Below are 21708 nucleotides of genomic sequence, written 5' to 3'. Positions count from 1 at the left end.
CCCCTCCCCTTTACCCTCTCTCTCTTCCATTGGAAGGGCTAAGCTCCCCTTAGCCAGCCTGCCCTTATTTAATTTGGAGTGTGATTTTGCTATTTTTAGCTCCTGGATTTCCTCCAGTAAGACTTAGAGGAGGATTTTATTTCTTCCTTTAAAAAAAAATTCAGTAAATGATTTTGACCCAGCTTCCTTCCTCTTGGAACATTTTTTTAAAATTTATATAAATAAGAGGGGGTCTGTCTGCTCGCTCTCTTTCGTTCTCTTTTTTTTTTCAGTGCGAGTTTCTGTCTTCTGTTTCAGATCTGCATTTGCAACCATCAGCAGCCAGAAGGGGGGTTTATTTTAATTTCATCACAACACACAAGGAAAAACACACACAGATTCGCGAATAAGAGCAATTGTAAGTTTCTCATTTCTTTTTTTAAAAAAGTTTACGTTTATCTTATTAGGATTTACAAAATTTAGTAATGCGTTTTGCAAAGTCATCTTCCAACTGCAAAAGAGAGAGAGAGAATTCTATTTGTGTTTGGAATTTGCATGCGGAATAAAGCATCCTCCTGGCTTTTATTCTCATCCTGCATGGCAAGGGGAGGAGGGAGGGGGGATTCTTTGGCAAAGCTTGCTGGGGTTGGGGGAGGGAAGGTAGCTATGTAATTTGTACGCTGGGGGTTAATTCTGTCGGGCATTTCTCCTTTAATGTTAAAATTCCAGGGTACTTGATCCTGTTTTCGGGGGCGGGGAAGCGGGCGTATTTCTGGAGCAGGTCTCGACCCGATGGTTGGGATTTCTCCCTCTTCTTCCATCACCAGCCCCCCGGAAGAGAGGAGGAGTAGTCCGTGTTGAGGATTGGAATTGCTTTTCCTGAAAGGTTATGATCGGCTCCCCGTTGCCTTTTGCAACTTGCCCGTGTCTGCAGGGCTCCGGTGACGCTGGTGCTGTGTGGCGGCTGGCGTTTCAGGTTGCCCTGCCCCCCTTCTTCCTCCTTCGTTCGAGGTCCTTGCAAATATACGCGCGCTGGAGCTGTTTCATTTTCAAATCGCGCGACACTACTTTCCTCCACTTATTAATTTTTTTTGTAATATATGTCTTCCAATAGACATGCAGATCTGGAATCTCTCTCTCTCTCTCTCTCTCTCTCTCTTTTTTTTTTAGCAAGTAGCAGGTAGTGCATTGGGCTTACTAGCAACACCCCCTTCCGCTCTTTTAAAGGGGAAGATCCCAGGGCATTCATTTCCTTTAAAGAACATGGTTTAATAGCAGTGCTATAATTTTGCAGGTGTTTAGCGGCGGGAAGGTTTTCGGTTTCATGGACTTGCTCCCGCAAGATGTGGCAAAACCTATATATGTGATGGCTTTCGCTCTTGAGCAACGGGTTTGCTATTGTTGGGGTTCCGCGTTTCCAGCCATGAAGTGTGTGTGTGTGTGTGTGTGAGAGAGAGAGACTTTGGCTCAATGCAAGGTGGCACCCATCTCTCTCTCTCTCCAACCCTAATTGCAGGCTCTTGTTAGGTCTTGCTGAATCTGTCAGGATCTGCCTACCTTTGTCGGCGGATTGTTCATTTTGGAAATGCTGGGAAACTCAAATTTAAAAGTGCATTCTGGCATGACCCCTGCTGCCTTAATACTGGTGCTTGGCTAACTCGTATTTCAAGTGTAGTTAAACCCTGCCCATGGGGTGGTGGAGAGAGATGCCGTGTTGGGCTTCTAACACATAAAGAGGGGTGGTTGTGTTGTGGGTGTTAGACACGATTGATTCAAGTAGCCAGCAAGCTGGGGATAAAAAGTTGTAACTCTCCAACTTAACCACCCACCCACCAAGCCCACTGTGAACTTTAAAGGAATTCTTTCCTTACTGCTTCCTCTTGATGATGAGGACCACACTTCACCCATGAAATCAAGCCCTCCTGGGGCTGAATTTATATCCCCAGCAGGGCAGAGCTCTTCAAAAGTCTTAGGTTATTCTCCTTCCTGTGTAAACCCCACTCCCCCAGCCCATCACTTTTATTATGCTAGTTTTAAGAGGGCTTGGCTGCTTGGCTTGGCTGCTTTAGGGCTTGGCTGCTTTATTATCTTCTGGGGCTTCAAAGAATCCCCTTGGAATGTCTCTATTAATGGGTCTCTTGTGCCACAGCCAGTCCTGTTTCCTTCAAACAGGCTCTTTGAGCTCTTCAGAAACTGATCTATCTCCTGGGAGGTACCACTGGGACGCCACATTGTTTGGAATTAAGCCAGCCATCTTGGGGTTGCAGGGAATCTAGACTTAAGCAACCATTTGTCTTTCAAAATTTATTTTGAATGATTAGTACACCTGAGGGCGTGGGAACCTGGGAGATAAATCAACAGGTTTCTTTGTTGGAAAGAACTGCACAGGACTGTTGCTGCTTAGGGTTACAGGTTATGGCTGTGGCCATTTAACTTCCTTTGGGAGCACTGATGAGGTTCTCTGGCTTCCAGATATGCTCAAAAATAGGTCTCTGTCTAAACCACCCTGAGTCATTTTTGGAAGGGTGGTATAGAAATTGAATGAATGAATGAACAAATAAATAAAAATAATGTTTAAGAAGATGCTGTGGTCTTGCACTGGCACTGTACACTTGTGTTTTGAAAGGGGCAATATAACTGTTCAGTCCAGCAGCAAAGGTGGGAATTCTGACAACAGAGTTATCTATAAGAGCTATTCATCTATAAGAGCTATTCATTCAATGTTCAGACACCTGAACATTGTAGACATGTCCAGGTGTCTACACATGTTCATTAAAAAGTTAACCTGGGGTTGCTGACTGGACCAGTGTTCCCTCTAACAGAGATTCTCAGATGTTATTGACTACAACTCTCATAATCTCCAAGCAAAAGCTGTTGCAGCTGGGGATTCTGGGGGTTGTAGTCAACAACATCTGGGAATCCCTATTAGAGGGAACACTGGACTTGGCCCTCTCAAAATGCAGAGTACAGATTGTGCATACTCTCCTATAGGCGTGCTGAATGTAATATGTGAACACAGTTTGTGCTGGGAGGACAATAAAGCACAAAGGGCTGATCAGGACCACATGGAAGTCACTTAACAAAGACATTCTTAGTGGGACATCCTTAATAAAATGTTCAGGAACTGCTATTGCAAGATAGCAATTTAAGAGCTGATATCCTTTAGAGATGCTTAGGCTGCATACATCTGATTCAGCTAGTTGATCTTCTACACCTAATGAACATCTACAGTACATTAGATACTATGATATACTGGATATATCTAGTATAGTATGATATACTAGCTATGTCTGTATCTAGTATGCTAGATACAAGTTACATGGTTCTCCTGTGTCCTAGACCAGAGGGTTTATAGCAGCTAGAAGAAGCTAATGTTTTTGTAATACTTACTAGGACATTATAAGCAGTGTTTACAATTTGGCTAAATAACTCATGCGTGAGAGCCTATCATGTTGGGAAGTTGGAGCTAACAGTAATATTTTGTACAGTTTATTTCTAATTAGCCAGGTTGTCAAGTAAGAGTGGTGTATCCACCTCCATTTATTTATTGTGCCTCTATACCATCAAGTCATAAAAATCTCATAGCAGTCATGCATTGCATATCAAATATACACATGTAGAAACTTAATGTAGAAACTTAATGAATTATATAAATTGGGCTGCAGATTTTGATCTGTTGAATGAGTGGCTTAGCATCTACAACAGGGCTGCTCAACTTCAGCCCTCCTGCAGATTTTGGCCCACAATTACCATAATCCCTGGAATAGTCCAAAAACAGTTGGGGGTGGGGCTAAATTGAGCAGGCCTGCTATCTAATATTCATAGCTTAATCATGTTCTTGTGACAAAGCTTGACTTTGGGTTTGTGGGACACTGTTTGGGTTCAGAAGCAGCATATATCCAATAACAGTAGTGTTGTAGAATCCTCTTTCACAACTCTATGAGGTCTTCAGCCCATACATCCTATAGATTCACTTACAGAGATCCATGTGAGATCAGTGTTATCTTTTTGGACATCTTTGCCACACTATTGTTTCTACTTTGTTCTGTTAAGATTCCATTGATTGATTGATTAAGTGTTGTCAATTCGGTTTCAACTCTTAACGACCACATTCTCTGATGATCTGTCTTCAACTTGGCCTTTAAGGTATCTTGGTGGTGCATTCGTTGTTGTCGTGATCAAGTCCATCCACCTTGCTGCTGGTCATCCTCTGCTTCTCTTTCGTTCAACTTTCCCCAGCATGATGGACTTCTCAAGGGAGCTGGGTCCCTTCGCATAATGTGTCCGAAGTATGATAACTACTGCTAATTTAAGTTCTTCCATTTCCCTAAGTTCTTCATGTGAGAGCCAGCGTGGTGTAGTGGTTAGAGTGCTGGACTACGACCAGGGAGACCTGAGTTCAAATCCCCATTCAGCCATGAAACTAGCTGGGTGACTCTGGGCCAGTCACTTCTCTCTCAGCCTAACCTACTTCACAGGGTTGTTGTGAAAGAGAAACTCAAGTACGTAGTACACCGCTCTGGGCTCCTTGGAGGAAGAGCAGGATATAAATGAATAATAATAATAATAATAATAATAATAATAATGTGACCTAAATGTGCCTTGCATGTTCTAGTCTTGTGGTAGGCTCCTCTTCTAAGCTATAGGGAGGGAACTCTAGGTAGAAACAGAGTCCCTGTGGCTATCTGGTGGACAGGAACATATGAACTTGCCTTGTACTGAGTCAGACTATTGGTCCGTTAGTTCAGTGTTGTCTACATTGATTGGCAGCAGCTCTCCAGGGTTTCGGACGGGTCTTTCCCAGGCCTACCTGGAATGGGGATTTAACCTAGAGCCTACGGCATGCCAAGGTTGGGCTGTACCACTGAGCTACAACTCCTGATCAACCTGGCATTTTGGAGTGGAAAGACCACCTTTACCCAGTCTCCCAACTGCAAGAGTTTCTCACTGTGCAAGAAAAAATTTTTATGGAGCTAACACCACTCTGGACTTTCCAAAGCCCATCCTGATATATCTGTCAAGCTTTCAGAAAAGAACAACTGTACAGCCTTAGTGAAGCATATATTGTTGCTTCCCAAACAATGTGGTTTTCAGTTGTGGTGGTGGTGGTGGTGGTGCTGGAAAAAGTGGAGGATTTATAGCAGATGAGCAAAGATATTTATCTACATTAAAACCACAACACTGAAAGCATATTTTTCACGTGAGAGCTTCTGAAAGAAAATATTTAAAGTGCCTTTTAAAAAGTTGTGAGTAATATTAAGAGTGTTTATAGGAGTCTGTGACTTTTTTTAAAAAAGAGAAACATCCTCAATATTTTTTTTTTTTAACCATGAGTAGTTTCCATAATTGAACATGAGTCAGTTTACATATTTGTCAAGACTAGGAGGTCTCTGTGTTCAAAGTTCAAGTCTCTGTCTGGGGTATATATTTATTTTTAAGCATATTTTTCCTAGAAATATCTGAGTCCTGCAGAATGCCAATTCAAGCCATAAAATCCCACTTAGCAGTCCCGTAAAAGCCCTTAAGATGGACCAATAAGGGATTTTCTGTAATGTTAAAAATAAACGCATTCTAGTTAGTAAAAAAGGACTACTGACAATTTCTTATTTATAAGCTGTGAGGGCTAATCATTCAGTTAATATCTCTACCTTATGGAAATTAGAATTTTTTATCTGCATGATTTGCAATGGGGAATAAGGATTTGGACATTAAAAATTGAGCCTTGAGTTGGCAGTTACAGTTTTCAACTTTAGGAAACCTACTCTGATTATGGGGAACTGATTGGAGTTCTCAATCCCCTGAGCATACTTCAAATCTTCATATGCTGAGAACTCCAAGATGTCAGCATTTCTGCTGCCATAAACTAAGCATACTACTACAAATATTTATATATCACTTTTCAACAAAAGTGCTCAAAGTGGTTTACATAGAAAAATAAATAAGATGGTTCCCTGTCCCAAAAGGGCTCAGAGTCTTTAAGGAAATATAAGGTAGACAGCTACTGGAAGGATGTTGTGCTGGGGTCAGATTGGGATCGACCTCCCTGCAAAATATAAGAATCGCCACTTGATAAGACGCCTCTTTGCTCACTTAGCAGGGATTACTAGATGGAGGGAAAGGGTGTAGGAACTTGGTATAAGACACCAAGTATGTTTAACTTGAGTCTCATTTGGGTTAAACGTCTCTACAGGTTTTGCTATAGTAATACAGGTAGTTCAAAGTAGAAGTAATGAGCCTAATATCCACTTCTTTTAACATAGCATTGGAGATCTTGCATTGATCTCCTCCTGTGAATTTGGTTTTTATCAGGCTGTTGGCACATAGGTCACAAAGGAGTGCTGCCTGTATTTGAGCAACTGCCATCTTGAAACAAAATACCCCCATCAATTTGGTTTATATCCACAATAAATGCAAATGTTGTTAGAGGGACACACAGATACATGGTGATTTCGTAAACCTTCTTTCCTTCAGAAAGTAGACAAAAGAGTAATACTGTACCTCTTCTCTAGAAATAGTTAAATGTCTTTACTCCTTCTTACTGGATTTTGGTCAAGGCTAGCCACCTTGCTCAGCTGCCACTGAAAACTCTTTCTGGCCCACACAGCCCCAACTCTCCCTAGTCCTAATCAGGAGTTCACAAATTTTGGCTTGCTTTGGCAGCAGAGTCAAAATGTGTGGTCTCCACACTCTGCCTCTCCCTTCAGCTTAATTGTATGTAACATCTGAGTAGGAAGAACTCCACTATGTTCAGTGGGACTTATTCCCAGGTAAGCCTCAATTGGATTGCTTTGACCATCATCTTGTGCATACTTACCTGGGACTTTTACACACAGCAGGGTTTACCATGAGTTTACTGGGAGGCTTTACTGCAAACTCGATGTTGTCCCAAAAAACCAATGCAAAATAGTGGATTTTTAAACCTCTGATATAAATCAGGCTAAGCTAGAATATGCAGCCCTAATTTGGGGGAAACCAGAATCACACGTCGATTGGTCCCTGATAGCGCACTGTGACTTCAGGGTAAATCCAACTGATATGTGGACTTGTACCCTCCATTCCAGAGGAGATGCAAGCTAAAAGCCATGACTGGATAAAATCCTGGGAGCAATTCCCATTGAACACAGTTGGACTTAATTCTGAGTAGACATCAGAATGAGCTGTTGATCTTCCCTCTTTTTGTTCCTCTGCAAATTCAAGGAAAATCTGCTGTTCCCTTCTGTCAGCTCCAAGGTTGGCACTGAAGAGAGGGGTTGGTGGAGTCTCTGCAGTTGTACTGGACTTAGGCAGCCTTGGACGTGCAGCACAACTGTGGGAACATTCCCCACCCTTTTCCACGTCCCAACTTGGAGCTGGGGCTTGTTTTGATCCTGGGTGGTTGAGATGCTCCAAGTGCTGCTTCTATGCACTGCATGGACAGCCAGATCCATCTCTGAACTGAAGAGAGAGCTGAGAGGTCTTCCCTGCAGTGCTGTTGCATCCTCTGAAATTCAACACAATGGTGTGGGCAATCCGCACCCCTGCCCCAATCCAAGCTGAAGAGAAAGGTAGGTAGGGTGGCCGCGTCTCAGAGCACCCCTTTCTTCCCGCTCTTCTTTGTGGATGAGTCTGTAAGCCAGTTTTCCTGGGAGAGTGTGTGTCATGGTGAGAGACACTTGCACAAGTGGGGTGGTGCCCTTTCCTTCACTGGGTGAGTTGTGTTGGATTAAAATTGGAGCAGTTCATTTCTAAATTGACATCTATCCATATAAAGCCAGTTTACACAATACGTTAATGAGGTAGGACAAATGTTCTTCCCAGCATTGAGAGCTGTGCACACTCCCGATTGTTGGCCATGTGCTCACGCAAACCTTGATAGGAGAAGAGGGGAGTGATCGTCTGTGAGATGAAACCTGAGTAAGATGCCATCCTGTCCAGCCCCCGTCTCTCAGATGATCATGCCTTCCCCCAACTAGGTCTTAACTAGCACACAACCAAAAATTGGGGATGTGCACAGCTCCCAAAGCTGGGTAGAACACTTGCCCTACTTCATTAATGATGAACTGGCTTATAATAACCACATGCAACGTTGTCCTCTTGTGTGTCTGTGTTTGGGTTGTGTGTTCTTGTTTTTGCTTGATAATATGCATCTGATTGCCTTAAATGTGGAGCTCTTTTTTGTTACCCTTTCCAGAGTTTGGTAAAACATTTGTCATGGTGAGGAGAATTGTGGGTTGCTAATTCTAACCTCCTCAGCTGATATGGCTATCATAACAGCAAAGACCTCCTATAGGCTTTTCCACTGGGAAAATGGAGACTGCCCATCTAAACTGCCACCTCAACATTTACGCATGTTTTAGGCACTGAAGTGTTTACCTAGATGTAGGCCTGGACATACATTTCCTCCCTATCACTAGGAAGGAAATGTATGTCCAGGCCTACATCTAGGTAAACACTTCAGTGCCTAAAACATGCGTAAATGTTGAGGCTTTCTGTTCTCAGTGACACAAAGAAACAACTTGTGGCTCACAAGACTGTTTGGTCAGCCATGTGCCAGAAAGGGTCAGTGACATTTTCCTCCTAGAACTGGAAGTGAGATGGTACCCCTCCATTAGCATCCCAAACTTTGTTGTGTTGCTTTGTAGTGACACCCCTCCTGCTCCCAGTGCTCACCATGGCAACCACTCTGCAGGTAGCTGGTCTCTTTGTGGTCCTGTTTCTGCTCCCTGTTAGATCTTGACTGCTGACAAGACAGCAAGCATAAAGGATGAGAAAGCAGTGAATGTGTGGTAGGAAGACTGCTTAGGACTAGCTGCATTAAAGATCTGTGATAGGATCTCATGAGGCTTTTATTTTTAAACAAATATCTAAGCAGACACTTTTTGAAACAAATATTGTTGATTGGAGCAGTAATTCTGGGGGAGGTAACTCCCATGCACCATTCTTATTCCACAAATACATCCCAAAGCTGTTAACAAAGGCAATCCCAGGAAAAATCCTCCTTCCCTCCCAAGGAGGGGGTCTGACGAGTGTAAAGAAGCTTCTGCTCCATTCAAGGCAAGGTGCTGTTATATTAGCACAATGCATGTACTGTGGAAATACTATTTGTATACTACTTTGCAACAAAAAAAATTCACAAAGTGGTTTACATGGTAAAAGAAATGGGAAAATTTCCCTGTCCCACAACAAACAAAAACGTTAAAAAGGCACAAGGAAGAAACCGGCAAATTGTCACTGAAAAAGACTGTATGCTGGCATGAATAGTGACACATTTCTATCCACTACTTTTAAACGTACCTCTTTGTCCAGTGAGTGGGGTTGTGGGTTCTTCTTTTTGTTGTAGGATACTTTACATTTTCAGAAATACTTACTTGAATTTATTTTGGCTTAAAATACATCTTGGTTTATGCTCCTTATGTTTAAATCTTTTTGGAACAACCATCTTACTATGATATCCAAAACTCTATGAAAACTTGACTTGCACTTTGTTAGCTCTTCAAAGCAGAGAGTAACAAGCACTTACAATCATTTTGCCACACATCTGCACCTGCTGTGTGGTAAAATCTTCCTTTCTGCTAGGTAGGATTATGTAGATCACCAAGCTACCTAGAGTGAGAGAAGCTGATTCTGGGTAGGTAGGCCATCTGTATGGGCTCAACATGTGGTCTGGATGTCTTTACGTGTAGCTGGAATGCTGCAGAGTACTTGCTAGTCTCTTAACATCCAGCTGTCAATGTTTCACTAATAGTAATATATAGGCAATTAGATGTGAACTCCTTTAGAAGAGGGTGAGAGGTCCCTTTGCAAAAGCATCCTTCCAAATTCTAGTAAAATTCTAGATGAAATCTCTAAGTAACAGAACTTCAGAATGTCAGTTTCTTTTGTTTGTGAATTGTTACTGGAAGTGCCATGATAAAATAACACGGGCTGCAATATTTGGTCAATTTAATCAGTTGGATGAATTGATCTTAAATCCCATTGATCAATTTTCTAAAGGTGCTTCAGTAAACTCTTAGGAATTCTGAAACTATGTGAGGGAAGGAGAGAATGTGTTTTCTGGGAAACATTGAAATAAGATAGTGGTTTCTTATCGGATCTAAACTTGCTTTACCTCTTTAAGAACATAAATAAATGTATAGTTTAGCACATAGAATTGTACTGTTTGATATGAAAACATTAAAAGTATGAATGTCTTAGTTTTATTCAAATAATAATTACAGATATACCCAGCCAGTATTGGAGATGAAGCAGCAAGCAAGAATCAAAACATCTTACCAGTTGTAAAATAAAAAAACTGAGGGTGGGGGAAGAGCTGAAAATATCGTAGTAAACAAAAGAAGTTCTTATCTGGAGTTAGAAACCTACTAGAAAATTTCAGCATTGTCCAGAAACAAAATGCTACAAGACCCTGCAAAGTGAGATCCTAATCTCAATCTCTAGTTAAACTTTTTGATACTGAACTCCTTGGCAATCTATCATCACATACATTAAGTGGCCTACTAACTGAATAACATTTAGCTACAAGAAACCAACATATCCATTTTGAACAATAAATACAGCCTCTAATAATACTGCTGTCTCAAGTTTCTTAATTAGTATCTGTTTCTGAAAGAGCAGCAACTTCCGATTCAGAATCTCTATTTTTATGTCCATGGTTTTCAGAGAACTGAAAGCTTGCACAGATTGAAACAAGCTTCTCCTTGATTTCACATGCTTGCTTGTTCCTTGATCTGGTGTGTATGTTACCAAATCTAGACATGTTTTTCACAGCCTGCAGAAGTCAGAGAAATCTGAAGTGAGAAGATAGGAGTTGTACATGTATACAAAAATTGTAATTTTCCAATACGTTGCATCGTTGTCAGCATATTTGAGGGAATAAAGAGTAGCTAAAACAATGCTGCAAAACTTTGCCCTAAGTACTTAACTTGTAATTCTAAAAGATAAAATTTCATAGAGGGTTTTTCCTATGTTTTCTGAAACTTTCACTTTTCAATTGAAAGAATCGGTGGGGGGGCTCAGGAGGGTGGGAGTCATTTTTTATTATTACTTTTCTAAGGTGGTAGTGGTGTTCTGGTTAGTAAATTGGGCTAGAAACATTTTTTTAAAGTTAAAAATGGTAAGGCAATGGCTTCTTCAAAGAGGGATAATATGTGCCATGTTAGAGGCATTCCCCACCTTTCATGGCACAGAAAGACTTTTCCAAAATGCTGCCGACGTAAGGTATGCTTTTCCCCCTTCAAAAGCATCTCTGTATGTGGATTTAACAATTTAAGTAATAATCATATTAGCTTGAATCGATCAAGATTTCTTTAATTGGGTGACAGACTGCAGTCTAGACAGACCACAGAGATAAAACTGGAGTGAGTTGATTACTTCTATCAAAGAGTGGTATTTTTCGTGCAGTTTTAACAGAGTAAAGCATGTCACCTTTAACTGGAAGTAAACAATTGTTGTGCTTGGCTGTGTGAGAAAGTGACACCAGCAACTTTTCTAATGAATAAGCATGCTACCCTAGACCTTGTAGTTCAATGAAACATGTATTCTATGTAATGTAGAAAAATTCTTCCCTCTTAGTCAATGGCAGATATGTCGAATAAGGGGGCAAGCAGTCTAGACCAATTTCAAGTGAATATATTTTTTCCTGTATTTGTATTTGTTTCTGTCAGTGTATTGAGTATATTTAATACTGATTATCTTTTACATCCTATAAGAGTCAAGTTCATAGCCAGACTAAGGAGAAGGGTGCCCCCATCTTGATGATGATGATTATTATTATTTTACACAGTCAGACAGGTGTTATTGACTGGTTTGTTTTATCCAGACATCGAGTCCTTCCCAAGGACCTGGGTATTATTATTATTATTATTATTATTATTATTATTATTATTTCAATTTCTATACTGTCCTTCCAAAAATGGCTCAGGGCAGTTTACACAGAGAAATAACAAACAAATAAATAAGATGGATCCCTGTCCCCAAAGGGCTCACATTCTAAAAAGAAACCTAAGGTAGACACCAGCAACAGTCACTGGAAGTACTGTGCTGGGGGTGGATAGGGCCAGTTACACTTCCCCTACTAAATAAAGAGAATCACCACAGTAAAAGGTGCCTCTTGCCCAGTTAGCAGGGGTTACAGGATGGCTTGAATCTTCTGAGGATTCCTTAGATGTCACTGGCTGACATGATGTGTAGCATCTCAGCAAGGCTGCACATCATATCGGGATTGCTGTGGGCACACAAAGGAGACCCAACACTATTGAGGATGAGTGGCTGCACAAGCAGTGCTGCCTCAGTTATTTGCTGGGGAAGTAAATGCAGCAGCACTGCTTTCACAGCCACTCATCCTCAAAAGCTTCGGGGTTGGTTTCCACAGCTGCCCCAATATGATTCTCAGCAGCACTGAGACATTGGATATCATGTTGGCCACTATAAATAGCAGAGAGGGGAAGATATGCAACTGGGTGTCGCATAAAATGTATTTTCTAGCAGTATTAAGGAAGTGTTGCAGGCTTGATCAGGCTCTATAACTGAGGTGACATCTCCAAGGGCTTCCTTAACCTAAGTTAATCTTCTGCTAATGTAAAACTATTCCTATTCTACACTTCTTACAAGATTTATTTTAAATATATTTGTTTTGCAAATATCTGTAGTATATTGGCCCAAACCATGGAGGGTATCGCATGAAAATCTCAGCAGGCCCTGCAAAAGCGCTTGATGCTGTCCTCAAAAATCTTTGCATCTGTGCCAGTAGTTTAGACACTAGATAAATCTTCCACAGGTAGGACAAGGGAGGGCCAGCAAGGGGTAGACCATATACAGTCGTCCCTTGCCAACCGCGAGGGTTCTGTTCCTGGGAAACCTTGCAGTTGGCGAATTTGTGGTAGACGAGCAATAGGAAAGCATTAGAAACGGGGTTAGGGGAATCATGGTCACAGACAGGCCGAAAAACAAGGTAAAAACAAAGAATCGCCCCCTGACCCCCGGAAATGACCCCCCCCAAATAATTTAATTGCCAAACTGCAGGTACGCAGGTCACAGTTGGCAAGACTGGTGACAGTTTCCCAGTCTCAGATACTCAAATCGGCAATTGGGGAACCCACGGTTCGAGAGGGACGACTGTACAACCAGCCAGACAGGGGCAGGGCAAGGTTGCAGTGAACCAATAACAATGTAGAAGTCTCTCATCTATTGCTTCTCTTCAGATGCTGCTGTTAGCACTACAAATGTTCACTATTGAAAATACAGTAGAGTGGCATAGCTTTTCAGTTAGAGGCTTTTTCGAAGGACTACTAAGGATGATGGTTCTCCTTATTTTTTTATGTAAACCGCTTTGAGAATTTTGTTGAACAGTGGTATATAAATATCCGTAGTAGTAGTAGTATGACAGGACAAAAATCTGTGTGTTGGCCACAAAGTTTTATTGGATTAAGAATATGCAGTAGACTTTGAAGGGGAAACAGTGCACCAGTCAATCTCTTCTCATCCTCTTCTGATTATCTCGGGCAGCAACTGGAGATGAACAGAATGACATGTTGATAAGCATGATCTAAAGGGCATAGGTATACAAAATTGACCTCTGGTTTAGGGCAATTCCTTGCTCAGGTAAGCCTCTCCAAGTCATGAGAGCAATTTTGCAGAGTCTGGTTGAAAGGCTCAGTACTGGCTGCTTCTTCTTGGAGCTGGCTCTTGCCAGAGAACTCTACATTATTTCTTTAGACGATGAAGTCCTTCAAGGACTTGTGCACTATATAATTGATTAATTAAGTGTCGTCAAGTCGGTGTCAACTCTTAGTGACCACATAGATAGATCCTCTCCAGGATGATCTGTCTTCAACTTGGCCTTTAAGGTCTTTCAATGGTGCATTCATTGCTGTCATAATCGAGTCCATCCACCTTGCTGCTGGATGTCCTCCTCTTTCCTCAACGTTCCCCAGTATTATGGACTTCTCGAGGGAGCTGGGTTTTCACATAATGTGTCTGAAATATGATAGTTTGAGCCTGGTCATTTGTGCCTTGAGTGAAAATTCTGGATTGATTTGTTCTATGATCCATTTGTTTTCCTGGCTGTCCATGGTATCCTCAAAAGTGATCTCCAGCACCAAAGTTCAAAAGTGTCAATGCTTTTTCTGTCTTGCTTCTTCAGAGTCCAGCTTTCGCATCCATAGAGTGTCACAGGGAAAACCATTGTCTGAACAGCACTATGTAATACTTCTACCTTAATCTTTACCTACATTAAAACCACCATGCTGAAAACATGTTTTTTCATGTGAAAGTGTCTGAAAATGCAGGTATTAACCCTCACCGATGATAGCCTTTATGAGCCACAGGTTTTCCCACAAGCACATGCCACAGGCCTTGAACAACAGATGTTTGGAATTCTCCCAGGAGGCCACAGTCTGCCCACAGACCTTAGGTTTTGTAGGTCCACTGTAGAGCTCCTCTCCATCAGATGCCTGCAGAAGGGATGGTCAACAGGCGACCCATAAACCTGATCCAAATGTTGAACAGTGTGGTCAAAAGTTTGCATGCAGTTTCACTTGTAAGAGGTAGTCTACATGTTCACGTTGCATCTCTTTGACTTTTGTATGTGATGTTTCTGCTGTGCCAGAATACCTAAAGTTCATGACTGAAGTCCTGTTAAATCAACGAACTTGATGATCACTTTGTGTAGCAATGCAGCAAAATTCACTTATAGTCTCCAGACTGTTAACTGGAGAATAGATTGGCCCCTGAGAGCATTTCCCCAATCTGCATCGTGAGACAGAAGCATACTGTAACTTCATTTTGTTCTTCTTTCTGTCATTTAAAAGAAGGAAGATGAGTGAATCCAGTTCAGAATCAAGCCAACCCCTGGCTGCCAAACAGGACAAGGACGTGTCTGAGAAGAGAGGACGAGGACGACCCAGGAAGAAACCTCAGGTTTGTAGACCACTTTTGCTCATGTGACTGAGAGAAACTTTTTCATGTTGTACTGTGAATTCTCATTGGCTGTTGCAGAACCAGTTGTGACATGGGGAATAGGAAAGAGCATACTATGGTACAAGGCAAAATTATTTGCTGATGTACCACACAGCCTCTTGTGTGCATTTAGCGCAACACAGGAGCTGCTATATCTTTCTAATGACTGTTGTGAAAACACACACTTGCATAAATGCTTAAATTGTGTGAGAGAGTTGCACAGTCACACAGCCATTATTTCCAACGGCTGTGCAACTCCTTCACACAATTTCAGCATTTATGCAAGTGTGTGCTTTCACAACAGCCATTAGGAAGATGCAGCAGTGCCCACATTATGTTGAACACTCATGGGAGGCTGCATGGTCTGTCAGCCATTGTCTGTACAGAGTGCTGTAGTTCACAAAAGCAAGTCCTTTGAAGAGAAGGGTAGTTTAGCCTGATATTATTGGCAACAAATTATGGTATCTGATTTATGTCCAGTAAAGTTCTGAATCTCTGGTACTATGTAAGCATTGGAACGTTATCTGCCCTGATGTACGCTGAAGACCTCCAATCCATGCAAGAATACTTGGCCTACTTGTTCTTGGTTCTAGAACATAAGAACAGCCCTTCTGGATCAGGCCCAAGGCCTATCTAGTCCAGCATCCTGTTTCACACAGTAGTCCCCCAGATGCCCACAGGCAAGAGGTGATTTAGAGTCATATTGCCTCTGAGGCTGGAGGTGGCCTATAGCCATCAGACTAGTAACCACTGATAGACCTGTCAGTGGATTTGTCTAAGCCTTTTTTAATGCCATCCAAACTAGTAACCATCACCACATCCCATGGCAGAGAATTCCATAGGTCAAGTATGTGCTGTGTGAAAAAATACTTCCTTTTGTTGGTCCTAAATTTCCTAGTCATCCGTTTCATGGGATGGCCCTTAATTCTAGTGTTGTGGGAAAGGTAGAAAAATTTCTCTGCTCCATGTATAATTTTATAAACCTCTACTATGTTTCCCCATAGTCACCTCTTTTGCAAACTAAAAAGCCCCAGATGCTCTAGGCTTGTCTCATAAGGAAAGTGCTCCAGGTCCCTGATCATCTTGGTTGCCCTCTTCTGCGCCTTTTTTAGTTCTACAATATCCTTCTTAAGATATAGCGACCAGAACTGTACTCAGTACTCCAAATGTGGCTACACCATAGATTTGAATAAGGGCATTATAACATTAGCGCTTCTCCTGCCCACCCAATCCCCTTCCTAATGATCCCAAGCATGGAATTTGCCTCTTTCACAGCTGCTGCACACTGTTATCAACACTTTCCATGAGCTGTCCACCACAACTCCAAGATCTCTGTCCTGGCCTCAGACAGTTAGTGCTGCTCTGGAGTTACTATCTCTGCAGTTCATAAAAGATGGTAGTTCTCTCCCTAATTTTGACTACTGAAGGAGTTGCCCTGTATCAAACTTCTGGGTCTTCTCAGAAGAGGCAGCAGTGATGCTTTGATCACTGCTGCCTCATCTGTTCCTCATGACTTTCCCTTTATATGACTTTCTGGGGGGCATTGCATGCTGGATGGGTTTCAGTACTTTCTCAATGGGGGCAAAGTGTCCCTTTAAAAACTTTGGCTCCTCTTGGTGGTAAGCAAGGCTGCTCTTCCTTTTGCTTTTCAAGCTGTAGGAAATGCCTCTGCACAAGCACCCCTCCTCCCAAGACCATTGCTGTGTGTGGCAACCACCCAGGGTTCATCATGAGGATGGGAGAATATGGCTGGGTAATGCACTGACCCAGCTGTTGCATGTTCAAAGAGCTGTCTTTCAGTTGATTGCCAAATGTGTGGCTTCTGCTAGAACTGGGCTGCCATCAGATGTCTTCTGCCACAATAAGGCTATGCACATGAGCAGCCCAGCTCAGGTTAGGGAAGCCCTATGTAGGTAGGACTGCTTGTGTGCAGTGCTGGGATTGAGCCCGAGCCCAGTGCTCACCCCACCCCACTGCAAGGCCAGGTTTTGTACCTGGGTTTTTACCTGGGTTAAAGGGCATAAGCGCACCCTTTACCCCAGGTACAGGGTCATGTGGGTGCTCAGACTGCATGCAGTCCGTGCACACACAGAATCAGGCTCCTAGAGCACCTGACAGCGGGGGATTCCCCCAATGCACCATGCTCATCTCACAGTGTATTATGGGATATCTGGAGGCTGAGATGCATTGTCCCAGCTTCCAGAGATCCGTGCTGCGCCAAGCAGCTCGGATCATGTGGGAGCATGATTCGCGCATCCCACCGATGAGACAGGATCATCTGTAGGGAAGATAAGTTTGGCACAGCCTGCCCACCCAGTCATGTGAATAGCCTTGGTATGTGTGACATGTCACTCCCTTGAGTGTCTGTGGCTGAGATCTGCACAGGGCCAACTTCTAGGAATGTGTACTCCACACACCCCCACCCCCACACACACTATTACTTGCCAGGGAGGCAAGGTTTGGCTTTGGCAGTGTTCTTAGTACTAGATTGTTTTCTAAATCCTCATCTGCGGCTGCTGTATTGAAGGGTTTAAAATATAGAGAAAGTCGAAAAGAAATCTTTTGTGATATATTTCAGCCAAGGCTTGGACCCTAATTCAGGGCTTGACAAAGCACAGGTGCCAGGGAGCCCTGGCAACTGGACTAGGTTATTCAGAGGCAAAGATGTGTAATGAAATCTTCATTTGTCCCAGGCAGTGCTGTTTCTGTTCTACATGTGCTACTTGTAAAGGGGGATGAAGAGAAGCCCATTTACTTGCCCCCTTCTTAACATCAACACTAAGTCTGGTAGTTTTGTCAAGTGCCTGTTGTCTGGCTCCTAAATTTTTGGACTGGCTCCTCAATCCAAAGAAAATGTTGTCACAGCCTACTGTAACTTCCCAGCTCTGTGCCTGGAGTCATTCAGGGGCCCAAAGGAGCAGTCGGAATCTGGTGCCTCCTGGCATTTCTTCTAGCTGGTCTAAAGCTGCAGCTGCCACCTTCCTCCTTTTCCACCTGCCAGGGCTGCTGGAAAGAGGCAGGCGCTCTGGAGGGGATGGGGGTGAAGCTGCTGGTGTTGGATTACTGGTTGTCTATTAGCTGCAGCTATAAACGGAATGTGGCAGGGAATTAGAAATGGAAGCTGTGTGACACTTGACTTGACAGAATATATATAATTCACATTATTTTAATTAATGTCCTAGGCATTTTTCACTAGCTCGCATCTCCTAGGGAATGGAGGGTGTGTGTTCACATATTGGCTAGATTTACCCCAAAGTCCCTACAAGCTATTAGGGAGCACATCACACACTATTTGGGTTTTTCATTGCGCATTAGAGTGTAGCCTGATCCAGGGTAAAAAAAATCCACTTCTTGCATTGGGTTTTTTGGAGAGGCAGTAAAGCCTGTTGTGTGAAAAATGCCCACGTACCACGTGTCTGGGTTGTGCTGGGTAGTGGAGTAATCTTCCAAAGTACATAGGAAGCTGCCATATACCGAGTCAGACCACTGGTCCATCTTGCTCAGAATTGTCTACCCAGACTGGCAGAGCTTCTCCAAGGTTACAGGCAGGAGTCTGTCTCAGCCCTGTCTAGAGATGCCAGAGGGGGAATTTGGAACCTTCTGCATGCAAGCATGCAGATACTCTTCCCAGAGCAGCCCCATCCCCTAAAGAGAATATCTTACAGTGCCCGCATGTAGTATCTTATTCAAATGCAAACCAGGACTGACCCTGCTTAGCAAAGGGGATAATTCATGCTTGCTACCACAAGACTAGCTCTCATCCCATAAAATTACTGATGGTCAAGTAAAATTATCTGTATTTATTAAACCGCCCCCTCCACGATCTCTCTGGGATTAGTATTAGTAGGGTTGCCTCCAGACGTGGGTATTTTTGGTTTGTTGGTCTAGCTTTTTCTAAGAGAAGTTTCTCTTCTTTCCTCCCAACCCCGTACGACTTCCCCATTCAAAGAAGTTGTGCTACCAAAAATCTGAGTAATGCTTCCTGCTTTGTGCCAAGATTTTTATGAAGGTGTAGATGCATCTTGTAGTCCTGCATTGCAAACACCAGCTTCAGGCAGTTTCTGCGTAGGAAAAGTCGTATCACCTGTGAGGTGTGGCATGGGTGACACATTTTCCCACACCTTGCTTCAAACATTATGCTCTCTGCCAAAATATAACATTTTGAGGCTGGGTTTTGTGATGTTTCCAACTGGTAATAGAATGAAGTGTAGTACCAAACATTAGGGGTGTGCACAGAACCAATTCCGTGCACACCCAGGAGGCGGGTGGGGGTCCTTTAAGGCATGGGGAGGGTGCTCTTACCTCCCGGACCGCGCTTTCCCCTCCAGTGCTGCTGTAAAAACCTCTGGCATGGGGCAGTTGTATTCCTTCTTTGCCGCCCCAGCCAGCATAATGCCGGAAGTGGTGGGTGCATATTACACAGCAAGAGGGAATATAGCCGCCCCGCGCCAGCACCTTTTACAGAAGCACCAGAGGGGGGAACACAGTGTGGGAGGTAAGAGCACCCTCCCCACGCCATAAAGGAGCCCCCGTGTTTGAATGCAGGGGTTCTGATCCTGTTCGGCATTCTAGGAATAGAACATCAAAGAGGTTTGTGCACTTCCCTACTAAATGTTAATCTACAACAGGGCTGTTTAACGTTGGCCCTCCTGCAGATGTTGGCCTACAACTCCCACAATCCCCGCCTATTGGCCACTCCAACTAGGAATTATGGGAGTTGAAGTCCAAAAACAACTTGAGCAGGCCTGGTCTACAAGGATGTCACCATATTTGTATTTCTGTTTTAATTGTTTTTAATGATTTCTGTTTTTAATTGTAAACCACCCTGAGCCATTTTGGAAGGGCGGTATAAAAATCGAATGAATGAATAAATAAATAAATAAATAATATAAATTGAAAACATTGTATCGGTATGGATATTCAGCAAGAGCGCTTAGACTAGGGGAGGCAAGTGTGAAGGAAGCACAAAAGTATCTGCACACATTGCCCTGTTGTTGACTGTAGTGTTCTTTTTCTTTAGCAAGAACCCAGTGAGGCACCAGCACCCAAGAGACCACGTGGTAGACCAAAGGGGAGCAAAAACAAGGCCACTTCAAAGGGCAGGGTAAGTATCTTGAGCGGGTGGGTAACATATTGGACTTCTTTATGGTTTCTGTCTAAGACTACATCTAATGTGGTGCCTGGCCAAAAGTCCCTTTGCCATGGAAGAATGAATCATCTACAGGGAGAATCAAAGTCATTCTCTCAGCAATAATTCTATTAAGACAGTGTCCCACTATCTCTTATTAGGACCAGCTAAATAACACAAAACGGTGAGCTGTGGTCCTAATAAAGGTTTTGGTGTGGTTTCTAGTTGCACTCTGTTAACCAGTTTATATTGAATTTCTGTTCCAGGAAGTCTGAGGGCAAAGATAGACCCCTACAAAATAGAGATGTGGATTCCCAATTAATGTTAATGTGGGGACTGAGGACATCTGCAGGGCAGAATCGGGGATGGGGTACTTAATCTTCCTCTCCCTGTCTGCAGACTTTCCATGGTTCCTCACTACTGGACTAATCTTAGTCACCGAACCAAAATGGTGGTTGTCTGCACAGAATTTGCTGATGAAGGGGCTTCTCCCCTACTCTCACAGGCAGAGAGCTGTTCAGTCACTGTGCCTAGGTCACCTTGGCTAAGCAGCAGCCAAGGGTAGTCCCTCAACCTCCATTTTTCCTGCTCAAAAACAAGAAAGGGAGAGGTGCAGTATGCCAATTTGGTTTAGCAGCAAGGGACAGGGATGGCTAGTCTGGCCCTGTGCAGTCAATGCACATGGAGTGCCTTTGCAACACAATGGCCAAACCTCAACCTTCTTCGCAACTTCGATGCTGGGGAGAGGCCAGGGATCGCCACATAATTGCTGGGGCAATCTCCGCCTGACTTCATGGGTGGAAGGAAGGCTGGGACTCATCCTGCTTGCCAGATGGTGGCAGCAGAGCAGTCATCAAGGTGAGCAAAAAAGGTGACACCTTATTCCTTTTTTCTCCATCTACCCCCCCCCGAAATGAGCCCACATCTTAGTGGGGGCACGGATTGAGGACAGAAGCAGCATTTGCAGGGGAGAATTGGGGGGTACAACAGGGATTGTTGTTAATCATCCCTTCCTCCAAATCCTGCCCCCCCAATGCACCCTCCATCCAAATTCCCTGTTACCTTGGTAAATGTGGACCTGGAGATTATGCATTTGTCAGGTGAATGTCTGCTCTGTTGGTCTTAAATTCTTATTTCAAACGAGTGGCTGCATTTTGATTTATTTATTTTTTTAAAGCTAGCAAGGGAAAATGAGTATAGGAGTCCCCAGGGGCATCGCTAGGGGATAGGGGGCCTGTGTTCACTTTTTTCCCCAGCGGCACCTCGGAGTGAGGGAGATAATGAAGAAAATAGGGAGAGGTGAAGCTGGGGAGGAGGGCGGCTCAGGATTGGGCAGAGGGGGGGCCAGGTTTGTTGAACCCATCAGCTCAATTATAGCTTCACCCCTGGGAGTCCCACAAACGTCCTAATCTAAGCTGTTTCGTGTGGAAGCTGCTTGGGCTAGGTGGACAGCTGGTGACTCTTGTTTTTTGAGTGAGTGTGTCCTGGCAGCTGGAGTTTGGCTGTAAAGAAGAGGAATGGGATATGCCCCACTTAACTTGTGCAAGGGGAAGATGATGAGGGGAATTCTTTGGCATGCCTTCAATGCCAGACATTGGGGCCCTTCAGCTCCTGGCCCCTTCACTTCCCTGTCTCTTATCCTGCGTAGCAGCCACCTGACTATATCA

General features: G+C 43.3%; 1 protein-coding gene across 8 annotated transcripts in view; it reads left to right on the top strand.

Annotated features, from left to right (window-relative positions):
* The window catches only part of HMGA1 (high mobility group AT-hook 1), a 66637-nt gene that overhangs the window by 30592 nt on the left and 14337 nt on the right, over window positions 1-21708 (top strand). For 2 of the 8 annotated variants that reach the window (XM_053245564.1, XM_053245556.1), the window contains exons 1-3: window positions 4258-4268; window positions 14769-14874; window positions 19934-20017. In XM_053245564.1, coding sequence (XP_053101539.1) covers window positions 4258-4268; window positions 14769-14874; window positions 19934-20017 — 201 coding nt within the window. Of the gene's footprint in view, window positions 1-5; window positions 398-721; window positions 956-4257; window positions 4269-14765; window positions 14875-19933; window positions 20018-21708 lie in introns of those variants that run through there. The other 6 variants (XM_053245558.1, XM_053245559.1, XM_053245557.1 and 3 more) reach the window with 6 other exon arrangements.

Source organism: Hemicordylus capensis, chromosome 4, assembly GCF_027244095.1.
Source record: "Hemicordylus capensis ecotype Gifberg chromosome 4, rHemCap1.1.pri, whole genome shotgun sequence".
NCBI classification, from domain to species: domain Eukaryota; kingdom Metazoa; phylum Chordata; class Lepidosauria; order Squamata; family Cordylidae; genus Hemicordylus; species Hemicordylus capensis.
The sequence above is the reverse complement of the archived record's forward strand: the minus strand, read 5'-3'. Positions and strand labels throughout refer to the sequence as shown.